Consider the following 17397-nt stretch of genomic DNA (forward strand, 5'->3'; position numbering starts at 1 on the left):
TGTTCTATTTGCAGATTGGCGCTCATCTACAATATTGATCGGGCCTTTATTGGCCCATGTAATAGGACTCTAATTCTTCCAACCTCCACATACTCCGGAACATTGGCACAGCTGAGCATTTATGTGTTCTCTATGTGTAGGGGAGGGTTAAGATGCAGCCACAGCTTTTTGGCTGTGGTTCATCTCTCCTAGAACAGAGGGGTCGGGTGGTGATTTTCCAATACACCTGACCACCAGTCTCCCCCAACTAAAGTGATGTTTTTCCCAAAAAACACTGGTGGCAGTTTATAAAGGTCTTGCCCCTTTTATTGGGCATTGTTTTGGCAGAAATGTGAATTTTTTTTTAAAAACACCACTAATGCTACTTTTGAAATGCACATAAAGACCCAAACAGACTAAAGTCTCTTTTAGATGGGCCAAATGGGTCAGGAAAAAAGTTGTGATTTCAGAAATCACATGAGACTTTTGGTTTTTTCCCAGTTGTGAAGATTCACCTAATTTATAAAGTCTGTACGACAAATGAGTAATTTCCCTCCACTGTGTGTAAAGTTCCCCTTCAACTTTCCTACAAACATACAGTATATTCGGTTGCTTCCCCTGAAGTAGAAGATAGGTGCATTATAGTTTTTAGAGCAATATCTGACTACACTGGATGTTTGCAGTCTGTTACCATAGAAACGCCTAGATCTACATAAGGACCGTGGTAACACAGACTGTTTAAAGTTTCAATTTTAGATGCATTAATATATATATATTTTTATTTTTTTAATTTTTTTGCCATTGTATTAACTATATCTCTATGCCATACAGTTATTATTTAGTGGTGCCATGTTTCTGTGAATCCCGTCTGAGGAATCGGCATCCGCACCATTTTGGATTGGGAGGCTAATTACTTTGACCTTGCGTTGCCAAGTCGTCGTCTTTCTTTTTTCCTCCTTAATTCCACGTGTCTCTCGTGCATTAGAGGTTAAATCTGAATGGCCCTTTGTAGACCTTTCAATCCCGAGTATAAACTATAAGGTGGACTATGTGAAAGGAAGAGGAGATCCGGAGATTTTATCGTTAAGTGAAGAGCATTAAAGATAGGATTTACAGCTGTGCCTCCTCTTATTTATTTATTACACCCCCCCCCCCTCGCTCGCTGAATTCTAATGAGCTAATTAGCAGATTCCCGTGGGACGTGAGTTTGTGAGCGGGAAGGGGGGGGGCAGGGGGATAAGAAGGAAAGGAAGCTGGGAGCGGTAGAGGGGGACAGCGGAGAGGTGACGGGAGCTCATTAGGAGGTATCAGCCTCTTCTAGCAGCCTACGGCAGGGTCTAGGAAGGAGTGCATCAGGCGGGAAGCAGGATTATGTAGCTGACAAGATTGTGGAAGGTGCTGGTAGCTAGAAAAGCCATGCTGAACAATCCCTTCTTAACCCACCTGCTGCCAAGACAGAGACGCTCAACTGTGCTTATCTCTAGCGCTGGGGAACTTGTTATTTTCTGATATATTCTAAATTCGTTCACAGAGTTTTGCATGGATAATGTAAAGATTTCACGAATAAATGCCTTAGGAGCCTAGAGTCTATATTGGGTAAATCTATAAGATGGCCATAGATCGTAGATGGTTCTTACTCAAAGTTGGAAAGATTGGTGCAGTCCTAAGGTCTTGGGGCAGAGTGGCCAACTAGTCCAATGGAAATAAAGATTCCCTAAGTAGGGTTTTTATTCCCCAGCCAAAGTAAAGATAAAGTAGAGCTCGCTTTCTGTGTTCCCCACTTAAACAAATTAGCACAAGTGATAGGAATATGTACATTATGGGTATTAGGTTAGTTGCAGAATTTTTTACAGCAAAGGTTTAGCTCTTGAGGCATGATGGGAATTGTAGTTTTGCAACAGCTAGAGGGATGCAGGTTCCTCATCCTTCCTACTGGGGGTGCAGAAAATATGGTAGCACTGGGCCCAGGTGTCTGAGGGTACCCATAAGGTCTCTCTTTTCTATATAAGGAGACAAGTACTATAAAAGAAGCAATATATTTGAGGGGCACTGATTTTGCATTGGGGCCCAATGGCTTCACGTATCGTGAATAGGTTTGAGCTGCAGTACCATACACTTCCCAAGGATGGTGCAGTTTCAAGGACCCTTGTTCTAGTCTTTGACAATTTGCACATATAGCTTTTAGTCACTATTACTGAGATGTTTAGCCAGTGGAAGGGTGATTTGACGAACAAAAATGTATGCTATTGTAAAACATAGTGGAAGTTTCCTGACTTTTTCTATGCTTTCATTGTTGCCAACCTAACATATGTATTTAATCTTTAAAAAAATGATGCATGAAATGTATAATAAGGATAAAATAATACAGTATATAAATAATGTAAAACTACACTCATATATAATATCTGTAAGGATTTCACATCAAGCACATGGCAGCGTTGTATCTATGTTATAATGCTTCCAGGTAAGATGCTATGCATGATAGGCTTATCATTGTATGTAGGAGAGACAGGCCCACAGGCACCATTGAAATATGAATGAGGCGATCATCTCTAGCCATGACAGCCAGCTGTGAGGTGCAGACCAATGTGTCTGCCAGTGATACCGGCCAGGAATAACTCTATTTGTGCTGAGACTTCATTACGCTGCCCATAAGGATACATTGCAGCCCCCTGCCTCCCATCTTCGCGCTGAAGGTAACATTAATCTCCATTTGTCCTCTGGACCGGTCTTCCCCTCTGCGATCTGTGAGATTAAACACACAGAGAACTAGTAATCGCCTCCTAAACTGCTTACAGACCAGCAATATTTACATAATGTTCTGCACTGGGAGAGGATCGCACCCAAGGGGGATTACTGCGTACATGGACACTGTCTGGAGACATTATTCCCCTTCCCCCTACTGGTAACCTCAATATAGGTGCACTCCATGGAGAAGGTTATCATGGGCATGATGGGCAGGATCCTAGAAAGAAGTCTACAAAAATCTGTAGCCAGACTAGCCACACTGCGGGTAATATGAAGACAGCCTGATCCAATTAGGGGGTCTCACAAACAGATTAGTACTGCTTCTGTCTCCGTGCTGGGGGCCGCTGGCCATGGTGCTGGAGGGCTTTCATGTGCCAATAGGCGGGGGCTTAGAGGGGATATATATGATTTAAAGGGCTCCGTGTCCCGCTCAGTAGCTCATACCGAAGGGGATCTTGAGTGGAACCTGAAGTCATCCTCTTCCGCCTCTTACCACCCCATGCAGACAATGTGCTGCGTGTTGCAGGGACAAAGATGGGGGTCTCAAATCATGTGAGTACGTACGTCATGCTAGAATAAGTATGGTATACAGTTTGTTAGTAATTCTTGGCTTAGTTATAAACCTTAAAAGTTCTGAACCTATCAATCTACGCACAGTGCGTTTCCTCTGCCCCCTCACAAGGAGATTGTAGCATCTTTTACCATCAACACTTGGCAGCAACAAAGTCATTTCAGGACTTTAAACTACGGAGTGGATAAGATGCCATTCCCAGCGTCCCTTATCGTGAAATATTAGGTCTGTAATTACAGGAAGGGGAATGATTCTCCTTGTCATGCTTGATAACCCACAGAAATAATAATGATTTAGCGGCCTCCATGCAGCGATCTCAAAGCGATTGGTAGGAGTTGTTCTCTGCTGGTTTTAATTGGTGCACATTAGATGTATAGTACTTCAACCCGAGTTGGTAGATGACTGGGAGATTGTGGGCTCTACGTGGTGGCAGTATACGTCTTGGAAGTTTTGCAAGTCGCAAGATGTATGAAGAACTTATGTTCTACTGTATGTAAACCTATATTATTTGGGAATCTTTTTTCTTTGTAGTTTGCACTATGTTTGATGTTTTTCATGTCGTTTATATAGCACCAACATAGCCTAATCCCTCAGCCTGTACTTGTCGTGCACTGGGTTTACAATCTAATCTCCTCCTTACATCACCCGTATAGCTATACTTTGCGTTTGAGTGAATTCCACACAGATTTGGGTAGAAAATGTTAATTATCGTATATATATCTTCTCAAGCTCTGTTTATAGTGCTCACCCTTTGGCACCATCACAATATGTGGCCACAACTTATACTGTAGAAAACTGCATCTTAGAGCTCTTATTCGTAAAGAGTTGTTAAACTTGTTTCACCCTAAAAATACCACTAGACTTCCTTTTCTAACCCTCTGTTATTTTCACTTACAGCCGTGAGAACGACCTTTCCAGCATCATCACCAACCTTCACCAGAGCCACCAACTCGTAATGCCAGAGAATCAGAATAAGAGAAACAGCCATCAGCTCAGTTTTACATCTACAGGTTTGTACACGGTTTTCCTTTTCCAATATATTATCAGTACTGAGTGTCTGTGAATGGGTCAGCCAGTTGAACCCCCTAAATGGCACAGGTGGGGCAGGAAAATAGTGTGACTTGATTCTTGATCATATGATGGTGTGAGGTCAATCGTGGCTCCATACCTATGGGCTTTCCCTCAACCAACCTCCCAGGTGAGAGTCAGACTCCTTTTGAAGTAGGAATCTTCCAGTTGCACAAGCAGAGACACCATGTTCTTGTCTCCAGTCTGTACCATGGGGTGGGGTAGTTGGCATGCTTGCAACTACTAGTTAAGCTTTAATAGGATAGAGAATACAAATGAATGGAATTTTTTCCTGTTTTTTGTCATAGACCAGTATAAGCCAGGGGAGACTAATGTGACCACATGCAAAAGCCAGTCCTAGACTGAGTCGAATTTGTGACCTCTGAGTCGAAAGGTCTTCCATAGTCACAGTGCTTTAGCATTACCTGCCTGTGCTCTAAGAATTGGTTAGAAAATGTAGGTTGCCTGGAACGGGCTTATATTGATGGGATGTATCGTAAAGTACAACATCGTCTAATAAAAAAAACGAAGCAGGAAGCGGCAACTCACCAACCAGTGCGATTTATTCGGGGTATACGCTGTACATCAGCTCACAGGCAGGGCAATAACATTCTGAGTGTGTTCCACAGAGGCCTCTGTGGAACACACTCAGAATGTTATTGCCCTGCCTGTGAGCTGATGTACATCGTATACCCCGAATAAATCGCACTGGTTGGTGAGTTGCCGCTTCCTGCTTTGTTTCTTTATTAGACGATTAAGAGTATCTCCATGCAGAGCACCACCTGTTAAAGTGCACAAGACGCCATACATGCAAAGACTGTACGCCACAGCCCTCTTCCCTTGACTGCGCATTATAGGGGACAGTGCCAAGCACTTCACATTTTCTATGTACTGTTGTAAAGTACAACATGAGAAGGGCTGAGGCTAAAGGAAGAATTGTAATGATTTTTTATTTCGAGAAGACCAGAACAAGGGCAAATCAGTACAACAGTTTTTAATCCCCGACCTCTTGAAGGCATTCTGCTTCTAGATGACACTGTATGGTGATAATAGGTCCTTATTGTTAAATGAAAAGAAATTTTGTGCATACCTCAATCTGTTCGCTCTTAAATGGAAGGTCGTATTTCTTCGGTAAGGTTGGGTGTTGGACATGGCCATCCTCATTTCTGAAGATCACATGTCCTTATCCGGTGTCAAGACGGCTCGACCTCATTTAAGTTGCTGAGGCTGCAGCTCGGGTGTGATAGATTGATATCATTAACATGCACACTGACTCAATATTACCCATACATTTCTCCAAGCTCTGGATAAAATCTATTCTGTGCGCACTTGTACCCTGAAATATATTCATTTGTCAATATCGCTCAATGCTCCGCCAGATAGAAATGATATAGTTTGAAATTATAGGACAGGGTTGTCTTTTTATTAATTAGCGAATATTCTATTTTCTTTATCACGTAAAAGAGTTGGCTTCATGTAGAAGGGCAGTGATCGAAATGAGAATGGGAAACTTTTCTGGTTGTGTTTCATGCCTGTATACTGATCATACTGAATGTTTGCCTCTTCTATCCTATGGAGGGGAGAAAATTGACTTGACCCCTGTCCAATCCTTCTCTATTGATCTGTTGCTGAACTGTGTCCTACCCTTCCACGTATGCTCTTTGGAACATGACCATTGAAATCATATCATATTTGGCTTATTACTTCTATGTTACTAGTGCTTCCTATTTGTAAGCTCCATTAAAAAAAAACCTTTTAAGCAATAGTAAAAGACATATAGTAGATAAGGTGTCAAGCTGGTGAAACTACCCTATATGCCAGTGCTACAACCCATGACCTCAGTTCAGAAAGAACACGATCAAGGGTGAGCACGTGGAGAACACATCATGCAGATGTCCTTCTGCTTTCTTGAGACCCTTAAAGGAGTTATTACAAGATTATAACTTATCACCTAATCACTAGTACCTCCAATGAAGATATGGCACCATGTACAGCACTACAGCTGTCTTTGGATGCCCCATGGTAAGCGAACGGAGCAGAGGTTGAGCACATACACTGCCACCCCCCCCATTCCTATGACCAGTGGTCATCCCAGCAGTCAGACCTCTAATATTCCTCGGATAGGTGATAATGTATAACCTTGGGATAACCCATTTGGGTTTGACGTCTGTTTGCCATACACCCTAAATATCTTGATGGTGGGATTGGTCTCTATGTCCTCTGGGATGGACTGTCCGCTCTTCCCCTCTATCTGCCATTCACAAAAATTCTGGAAGTCGTAAACAATACATATGGTTTTGGACCACTAATTCCAATATATTTTTATGTTGAATAGGAGTGGTTCCACTTCAGATGTTTTTTTCCCATCATGCCCATCTTCTGTTGTTGTGCCTTGGTAGCAGATAGGTAACAGGCATTGCCGTTTTTCCAATGTGGACAGTATACGTATTCTTGCATTGTGCTACACTTTCTTTTTTTTTTTTATCTCTATATATCAGTTCTCCCCGGACGGCTGCACAAAGTCGCACAGAGGTCTTAAACCCAGATATCCGTGTGACATCAGGGCTATGAGATGTGCGCATGAAGGCTGCCAGTTTCTAGTGGGGGAGGGTGGAAGGCCAGAGGGAGGCAGGGGAAGCGGCGCACACTGATAACATCTAATTGCTATATTGATCTGTCTTGGAGCCAGTGTGAGAGCCGGAGGGTGATTGAGATGTGTATCCCCTTCCTATTCACATGCCGTGGACTGGCTGATATTATTCATTTACCTCTGACTCTGCTGTAATAATATGAGAACAAAGAAGGAAACCGCCAGTCTTCTGTTCTGTGGAGCTTACGCTTCAGTGTGGCTGCAATATAGACTGTCGCTCGCTTATTCTTATGAATTCTTGAAGATTGCTTTTCTCCTGTTTAATGCATCAATATGATTATTTGCATTGCGCCTTACATAAGCAGGTCCTATACGTTTTTATTGTATTGTATTATACCACTCACCAGTCAACTGCGCATGTAAAAAAAAAAAATTTAAATTAAAGACACAGCTCGCCAGGTAGGAGGGCAGAATGCAAGTGTGTTCTGTCTGGACCATAGAAAGACCTGCAGACCAATTGGTGTAAAAGTAGGGGATCCAGCTCCTGTAGAAGAAAGATTGGGCGTTATTGATCCATATTAAAACAGGAGATAATCAGCAGGACTTGACTAACGCGTTTCAGATATTACGGTCTTTTCTAAAGTAAGCAGTAATGCCTGAAATACAGGTCAGCTGACTGTCTCCTTACAGGGATTAAAAAAGTCAAATCTTTTAAAGGGAATCTGTCAGCTGTAATTCACATTTCAAACTGCTGACACTGTTAGATCAAGGTGACACATAATACCTTTCAAATATCTGTCTGTGCTTCCAGAATGTAGAAGCATGCTTTGATTTTCCTATGCAAAGTGTCAAAGAGGAGTTCCCAAGCTCCTGAAGTGTGGCAAGCCAGAATATCTCCTTACCACCCCTCCTCCCATCCCTGACCCTGCTCGGGACACCAACTGACTGTTAATCAAGCAGGGATAGGGATGGGAGGGGGGCTGAGGAGGCGTTACAGACCTCAGCACTTCAGGAGATTGTGAATGCTTCATAGACACTTTGCATAGAAGAATAAAAGCATTTTTTCTACACCCTGGAAGCACAGCAGGATAAATGAAAGGTACCCTGTGTCTCTTTAACCTAACAGCTATCTGACAGGGTCAGCACTTTGGAACATGAATTGGAGCCGACAGATTCCCTTTAATTTGTTCTTATAGAAATTTCTGACATATTCTTCATAAATGATATCCAAAGTATGTATTCATATTAAAACAGGAGCCAGTACATACGCGTGTGAGATGTTACCACCCTTACTCTTTGAGAATGGACAGTAATCCTGGAAATGCGTTAGTGAGGCATACTGACCGTCTTCTGTGTGTGTGTGTGTGTGTGTGTGTGTGTGTGTGTGTGTGTATATATATATATATATAGATTAATACAGTTGTATCTTGTAACTTTAGACCCTATGTATGAAGAATTACACATTCACCTCGATAACCAACATACAAACAAACTAGAATCCATTAACTTCTAAAATCAGACATGACTATTTGCAGACTAATGCCCCATGCTTATTGAAATCCTTCTGTAGCTAAAGCTAATAATTCACATAGTAAGGGTCCATTAACACAGAAAGATTATCTAACAGATTATCTGCCAAAGATTTGAAGCCAAAGCCAGGAATGGATTTGAAAAGAGGAGAAATCTCAGGCTTTCCTTTATGACCTGATCCCTGTTCATAGTCTGTTTCTGGCTTTGGCTTCAAATCTTTGGCAGATAATCTGTCAGATAATCTTCCTGTGTAAATGGACTCTAAGTAATTGCTATAAAAGCAACTCCCTAATATGGTTTACTACATTACCATTCAGGGGACAGGATAGCCTGTATACCGCCATTTATGTACAATGATGTGTTCTGTTGACATGCATCATATCCACCGTCCTCTAATCTATCAGCTATAAGACATTAGGTCCTTTCTTGTGATTATAAGTAATACCTTTAACTCTGGGTTTGCTTGATGTGTCCTCTGTTATCAGTCCGGGTACAGGGTTATAATAACTACCTGGAATAGCGGATAAGGTCTCTCTGCTCCAGGAATCTTCCATTTGTAAATTATAGTGTCTGGTCAGCGATCAAGCTTCTGGTCTGATAGATTTCCCACCTTACATGAACACGGAGGATTTTGCTATGACATTGCAGAGGTTTGGGCTATTGGTCATATCACATAGAATATCTGCAGGTCTATAGGCAGATTATGTGATTACACACCAGCAGTATAGTATAGTCCGAAAAAAAAAATCTGTTTATGACCTTAATATCTTGTTTCTTAATCCAGCCTAGGTAAAATTAGGTTCCAGAATGTATGAGATCTCATATCTGCAGCCCCTAAATTTAGAAAAGACCTCAAAATGCAGTGTTTTTCTCACTAGTGATGGCTATGGGGCTGTCAGCTCCCTCCCCACAACAAAAAAAAAGGAAATCCAGATAGGACAGAGAGCCTCCCAGGTTGGAGACATCAAAGGGGTTGTCCAGCAAAAATCTTTTTCTTTTAAATTAGCTATATTTATTTAAAGTTATATAGATTTGTAATTTACTTCTATTAAAAAATCTCAAGTCTTCCGATACTTCAGCTGCTGTATGTCCTGCAGGAAATGTTTTCTTTTCAGTCTGACTTGGTGCTCTCTGCTGACATCTCTGGCCGAGACAGGAACTCTGTCTCAGTTTTCTATGAATCCCCATAGAAAACCTTTCCTGCTCTGCACAGTTCCTGTCTCGGCCAGAAATGTCAGCAGAGAGCACTGTGTCAGACTGAAAAGAAAACAACATTTCCTGCATGACATTTAGTAGCTAATAAGTATGGGAAGATTTGAGATTTTTTAATAGAAGTAAATTACACATCTATATTACTTTCTGACAACAGTTGTTTTGAAAGAAAAAGATTTTCGCTGGACAACCCCTTTTAAATCTGTTGCAAGAATAGGGCAAAGTTGTATTACTCCCCCCCGGTGGACAGAGGTGGCACTGTTTTTTAAAGAAAGCAACTACGTTTCTCTTATCCTGGAAAACCCCTTTAATGAAGGCGGTTCCCTGATCAGTGGTTCTGGCCGAGCCAACTGTTATGTACAGTTTGCATAACTCCTTTTGACTTTAATGAGAGTTGTGTAAGCAGTAGGAGCTTGTTCCACAGATAGGGGCAGGTTGCAGAACTGGGACCTACATCTATTTGCTGGTGTATTATGCAGGTTTCCTAAATAAGTAAACCCCTAGGGTTGTGTTTTCTAGTGGCAACAAGTCTACAACTTCCACTAAACACCTTAGCTGCTCCAAAAGGACAACTCCCGTCATGCACCTTGGTCATTCCCCAGCCCATGGCTCTCTATCGGTTGCAAAAATCCAACTCCCATCACATAGTGCCAGCTGTAGTTTTGCAGCAGCCAGAGAGCCGCAGATTAGGGAACACTACTCTCCTCCTCATCCATGTGCTCTGATAACTGGTGTGATCACTATTTTTGAGCTTCCAAAGAAATTGTTATCTTTTACAGTAGGGAGGAACATGTGATCTGTGGGTTGCTTTACCAGCGGGCACATGTCTCGCTGACGGCGGATGGCACAGAAAGAAACCTTTAGTTAGGATCCTGCCTGTATTTGGCTGCATAACACCCGGGAAATGTTGTGTGAGCAGAAAGTGCCTGTTATCTGTAGGAAGGATGAGATTAGCAGGTGATAAGACTCAAGGTGCAGTGCTGGCTGGAGCTCAGAGGTTTTATCTGGAGAGAGAGGGATGAGCTGAGCACAAGGCTCACTTTAATCTTAATTGGAGAAGACATACAAAGGGATGAGGCAGCCCAGGCTTCCTGACAAAGGCAGGCCAGAAAGCTGCAGGTTTGCACATTAAACACAGATTTAGAAGCCTCTTTAAGCGGCTCGAGGTGTCTCTGTAAACAAGCACAATCCTGACCATCCACTTTAGCTAATTCGCCCTGCCCAGAGGGGGAGAGAGACTCTGCACCTGCCCTCCTCCTCTGCCTCACATGCCCTTTCTCTTATGGCCCTGTGTTTGCAGACACCTGTCTCTTTAACCCCGACTCCTCTGCAATCCACACGGCGGATCTTTCGCAATTCTGGTAATATACTGTCAGATGCCATGAAATGTGTGCATGACATAGCTGGGATTCTCTTTATTAGCTGTTTTTTTCTTCTTCTTTTTCATTGTGTTCATTTTCATTTAAAATTTCTAATGAATTTGATGTCTTTGAATCTGCTTTTCAGGTTTGGGTCATGTTTGTATTTATTCATTTTCTAGATGGTTTTTAGTTTTTCTGATTTGTTGTTTTTTAACTTTTTTTTTCCCCTTTAAATGTCCGTTGCATCTGTGTACAAATGTCAAATGTTCTGTCATGCCGTTACTTTAACTGTACTCTTATGCTCTCTTGGTAACGGGATAACATGAAATGTAATATTTTTGGGAGAAAAAATATTTTTCAGCAATTTTTCTTCTGAAAGGGTTAACGGGAGGCAGGAGGATATCCTGGTCTCACCTGTTAGACAGTGGCACAGAGTGTTTGCTTAATGTTGAATTAGGCTGCACGTGATATACCCTGAAGCCCAAGGACATGGCACGCTGTCATCAGCGGCGGAGAGGGAGGGAGAGGCGATCCTGTCACCCTCTCTATTGCCACCCTCTGTTTTGTTTGTTTACAATCTAACACTTCAAGGGGTATTCCCATCCCAAATAGTATAGTTATACTTGTAGTAAATTTTTTTCCAAATGCAATAATTTAGCAAATTTTGTCTCCTTTCCCTGATATGCTGCTCTTTCGCTCCCATTGTTGACAGCTTGTTGTCTAGGTTACCGACCACCACTGTGCTCTAAAAGCAGTGGGCAGTGGTCTATATGTAGAGTACTGTATAGAGATATAGGGGTATATTTATCAAACCTTGTGTAAAAGAATATCGGTGCAGTTGCCCAGAGCAACCAATCAGATTCAAGCTTTCATTTTCCAGAGACCTTTTCTAAAATGAATGCTGAAATCTGATTGGTTGCTATGGGCAACTGCTCCACTATTCTTTTACACAAGGTTTGATATATCTGTCCTTTAGGGTATATACTGTGAAATAAATAACTATGTAATATATATCAGCCAGACCACTGCTTTTAGAGCAGAGTGGTGGTGAATAACCCAGACAACATTGTGAGGGAAAGAGCGGCATATCAGGAGAAGAGGGAAAGTTTGCTAAATGAATGTATTTGCACATAATACATGTATATCTGCATTGTTTTGGATGGGAATACCCCTTTTAGGCTGGGTTGGTGAACTTCCACCCTCCAGATTTGTGAAAGTGCTTATTTAGCGTTCTTGAAATGATGGCAGTCCATGTAGTGATATATGATACCCATATTAAAGTTACCAACATCTATATAGGTGCAATTATTGTGCTTACTGGGTAGCGGACCATTATTCTACACATTCAGCAACTTGACAGGCTTGCAGATTCGCGTGCGGGTTTGATTGTCAGCTCTTCGGCGTGATTCTTGATGAGCACTTGTATGGATGGGCAGCCCGTATCTGTGTGCAATCGGCGTGACAGAAATTCAGGATTCACCTGGCTCCTGTACATGCAGCTGCACGGCAGGCCGTGAAAACCTCAGCTCGCTGCACACAAGAAAGCGAAGCGGAGACGCGCTGACAGGGGTGAAGTTGGCTGTGAAAAATTGAGACAGAGTGAGCGGTTAAAGGAGACGGTCACAGCAGGAAGAGCGAAAAGTTGAAACCTATCGAGGGCTGCAGAAAGGATGTCTGTGGCGCTCACACCAAGAAAGTTTTTGTAGGACAATGTAGTTGAGGGCTGTGTGTGGTGAATCGTACCGTCACTATGGAAGCTTTGAAGAATTTTTCCAAAATTTTGTAAGATTAGATATCCAATGTCCTTAATGGGTTGGGGTCGGTGCAGATGTGGGACTTGTTTTATGGTTACATCTCCGAGGTTTTCACAACTTTCAAGGTGTTGCTTCCATAGACCATCTTTACATACAGCAGGTTGTTATCTTGTCTATGGGCATGTCAGTGCTTCACGCTTGGCTTCTTGACCTCTTTTCTTGCCCCCCTGCATTGCGTCATCTGCACCTTGGATGTGCCTTGCTGTCAGCACTGCAGCTGTGTAGAAATGACAAAGTGCGAGCTAAACCCGAGCCTTGAATATTCTCACCTTACAACGTAATGACTTCCTTTCCTCATGCATGAGGACCATGCTAACCTTTAACCCTCCCCTTTTTCCCCACAAACATCACCTGTTTTCTATATTGAAGTGATATCCAATTTCTCTCCCTCACTGTACAGTACTATGACAAAGTGATTTAAAAAAAAAAAGTAATATATAGAGTTTCAGCTCAGTGGCACTTCATCACACCGGTCTTCAGGCATATAGGATTTTATTTTGTTACAGAGACAGATAATGTATGTTTGTGGCTTTGTCCATATGCCACTCTCTACAGATGGAGTGTTATGATTTTGATTGACACCGTGTTGTATAGTGTGGTGCGGTGACTCATATACTTCCTGAGTGTCATGTCTGCCCACACCTATAGCCCACATGGCTTACACCTTCACCGCCTGATAAGAATGCAGTGTATAGCTCAAAGCCTGAGAAAGGTGACTTATTCATTACTCATGTACTATTGAAGTTTCTCAGAACTAGACATACAAGTACATTCGGGACCATGGAGGCAGTTCAGTAGACTTCCTGTCTGTAATTCAATTGGTGAACACTATAGAAGAGCCTGGCATAGTTCTTCTTGTCCTAGAACTATACATAGCCCATACAGGCACTTCAGATCAGATCATGCCTGTCTCCACTTGCACCCATACTGTAATCGAGCAATATATTCCCAAAATCTGACTATACCCATGAATTCTGATTGTGTCTGCACTCTATAACCCTAAAACCATTTATCTCTACTTGAACAGTATCTGTTCCTGTGGTAACTCTTGCATACTTACATATAGCTGTACTGTTATTGTAACCTATGGGTCCACAAACCCCCATGTGTAAAGCTGGCCATAGAAGTAAGGAATAAAAGTTGCCTAAAATGACAATTTTTGGTCATTTTGGCCCACTATTGTTTGATGAGCAATGTTGACCAACTGGACTCTCAGTCATTTGCACCATTTTGTGAAAAAAATACTTTTTTTTCCATTCAAAATCACACTGGTGTCACTGGTGGGATCATTTGTGTGACTGAACCCATGGACGATTCCTCGTCTAAATTCTGACCGTTCAAAATCCTATGTGTGTAACCAGTTTGGGACTTTACAACTTAAAGGGGAACTCTAAGCAAAAAAAAAAAAAAAAGAAAAAAAATTTCCAACCAGCTGGTGTCAGAAAGTTATACAGATTTGTAAATAACTTCTATTTGAAAATCTCAAGTCACAGTACTTATCAGCAACTTAATGTCCTACAGGAAGTGGTGGATTCTTTCCAGTCTGAAACAGTGCTCTCTGCTACCACCTCTGTCCATGTCAGGAACTGTCCAGAGCAGTAGCAAATCCCCATAGAAAACCTCTCCTGCTTTGGGCAGTTCTTGTTAGGCTACCTTCACACGTAGCAAAACTAGCGGAATTGTCCGCGGCAGAATGCTGTTAGCCTCCCTCTCATAATGGGAGTCTATGGGAGGCGCGCGCTGCTGCTCTCCCCGTGCTGAAGAATGTATGTGTTCATTCTTCAGTGAGGAGAGACTCTGTGAGAACAGCAGCGTGTGCCTCCCATAGACTCCCATTATGAGAGGGAGGCTAATGGCCTTTTTCGCTAGTTTTGCTACGTGTGAACGGGGCCTTACGGACAGAAGTGGCAGCAGAGGAAAGAATACTCCACTCCTGGCATGACATTCAGGACTTAAAGTAGAAGTAGATTCTATATTTCTATCGAAGTAGAAGTAATTTACAAATCCGTATAATTTTCTGGTACCATTGATTTAAAAAAAAATAATAATAAATTGCCGGAGTTCCCCTTTAAGGCTGGATTTAGACTAGCGTATTACAGCTTTGAGTCCTGCCCTGACTGTAGGTCTGATCTGACAAGCTGTCGCTTTGGGTCATCTCACCTGCTTTCAGACCAAGACCTGCGGTCATAAGGCTAGCTCAGAATGTATTCTTATTTCCCTACTGTGAAACTGACCTAACGGTCTATAGTGATCCCCTCCCCATCCCGGATTGGCTCTTTATATACACTAATGCATGGCACTGATGGGAGTACAGTAGTTTAGGTGCATTGTCCCTTATTTTTTTCCTGTGGTATCTTGACCTGTCCCGGGTACACCCCAATGTGCCCTATCTCTACAGTTATTATTATTATTTTTCCTCTCCTCTATTTTTGCCGCCTCCCTGCCTTCTCTTGTACGTGTCTTTCCACCCCCTCCTCTCCGCTTCCCTGGTCCTCATGAAGAAGACAGTTTGAAAGCTTTCCGCTTTGCTCTGGGCAGAGTCTCGGCTCTTGGAGCCAATCAGTGGCGGCTCTTCAGCCCCAGTGGGGCTCGGCAAACATTAGATCAATAAGTTATTAGCACCATTCTGTCAGCTGTAATGTGGAGATTGATTGTGCGGGAGCCCTGGTTTGCTGGCTGCCACTTCCCCAGCCTGATGAAGATGACAGATTAAGGGAATAAGAGAAAGGAATTAAGAAGCCTGTGCCATCTGATGTGTCACGGACAGGAGATGAGGTGGCCCCACTGATTGGTGGCTTATGCCAAGCTCTGGAGTGTGCACTTTGGGGCGCTTAGCACAGAGATGGACTCAGTGGCATAGCTCTCTAAAGTCAGTGTGGTTAAGTGCTGCCTCATTAGCTGGGCACAGGCGCGATGTGCTGCTGCCGCCTTCTAATGCTTGCTCCCGCAGCTGTGTTTGCCCTGCAGGTTGCTCCTTAATAGCACAGAGAGCTCCACAGAGAACCAAGAAAAGGAGACACGGTTGTAAAAAGAAACAGGCAGCGAGAGGAAGGGGAGAGGCGGCAGAGTTTTAGATCAAGGGGAAAAAATGAAAAAAGATATGGGAATTGAAGGAGACGAGAAAAATAAAAAGCAAAACCGAAATTGTATGTGGAAGGAATAATGAACGTAGCTAATAGCGGGGTTGTGTAGCTGCTGCGACGGAATGATCATTACATCTATACAAAATTCTGGATAGTCTTTTGATGTAAAGATACCGTCCCCAACCAGATGGAGACCACCATTTTTCATTGCCAGGGGGATTGTCTGTACAATAATTTTCCCATTAGTCCAGTTATAGTAAAATAAAACCATGTGAATCCCCATTATGGGGCCTTGTAAAAAATAACTACTCATGGTTGCGGCACCAATGGGTAGTGTTGACTTAGTAAGGAAGCCAGGAGGCCCTATATGCAGGTGATCACGCTTCCCATTTACATTTTGTTTATTGGACGCCATGCTGGAAATGGGGCTTACTGCTTGTAGGAGGGCAATAGTTTTCTGGACTGTTTTTTTTTTTTTTTCTTTTTCTTCTGAAAAAGATGGGTGTGGAAAAGTGAGATGGGTGTGGACTAAGCCTGATTCTCACACCTCTTTTTTTTCAAATTAAGTTTCCGTCCATCTGACTATTCGGGGGAAACTACAGATAATGAACCAAACATAGTGTTGGCATCAGGGCAACTGAAGCTGCAAAATATAAATAAACTGATAAAATAAACTGTTGGTTTATTTCATATATGTATCAAGTACATAGGAACAAGTCTTGTACATATTTTGCATTTTTTTATCTTTTATTTTTGGCAGGATATTTTTACCCAGGAACAGTGCCACTTTCTTAAATGGACGTTACTTGGTGTTAAAGCTCTGTTGTGTTCACTTGAATGAGTATGGGTTATTATGTTTTTTAAGGTTTATAGAAATAACGCAGAAGTAAATCTCAGCTGCTACATTAACGGCAAAAACCAGTTTCTCGCCATTTAAATCCAAGTCTGGAGTCTGCATGTCCCTTGGAGAGGTTTAGCCCTGATTGAACGCTTTCCCGTATCTGCAATCTGTGCACCAACCTTTGGCTTATCTCGCAGGCAGCCATAAGGCTTACACAGTAACAAACACAGAGCATAGCTGCACAACAGCTTCTCATAGGGTTCAGTTTAAGCGTTATTCATCTGTGGATGGAGCGCAGGACTCCTGGGTGATGATGAAGTGATGGGAGCATTGGTTTAAATCTAATGAAGGAAGCAATATCAAAGAACCGTATATACCAGTATATCTTTACTGGTATGAGCCATTTCTCAGTTGTATCTGTTTCTGGACGGGATATGATCACCATTTGACCTCTAGCTTTACAAGATTACTGAATGTTGAATCTGATGCATTGATATGGTATTAAGTAATGTGTTATGGGTTCAATTGGCAAATCTAAGTTTGGTAATGGAAAATGATGGGTCACCAAAAACTGGTAGAGATGACAGAAGAGGCTTTATC

At 42.3% G+C, this 17397-nt stretch overlaps 1 protein-coding gene across 5 annotated transcripts in view; it reads left to right on the forward strand.

Annotated features, from left to right (window-relative positions):
• The window catches only part of SAMD11 (sterile alpha motif domain containing 11), a 141823-nt gene that overhangs the window by 78614 nt on the left and 45812 nt on the right, over positions 1-17397 (forward strand). For all 5 annotated transcript variants that reach the window (XM_069948690.1, XM_069948688.1, XM_069948689.1 and 2 more), the window contains exon 5: positions 4196-4308. In XM_069948690.1, the coding sequence (XP_069804791.1) occupies positions 4196-4308 (113 nt within the window). The remainder of the gene's footprint in view (positions 1-4195; positions 4309-17397) is intronic.

This window comes from Dendropsophus ebraccatus, chromosome 12 (assembly GCF_027789765.1).
Source record: "Dendropsophus ebraccatus isolate aDenEbr1 chromosome 12, aDenEbr1.pat, whole genome shotgun sequence".
Taxonomy (NCBI): Eukaryota; Metazoa; Chordata; class Amphibia; order Anura; family Hylidae; genus Dendropsophus; species Dendropsophus ebraccatus.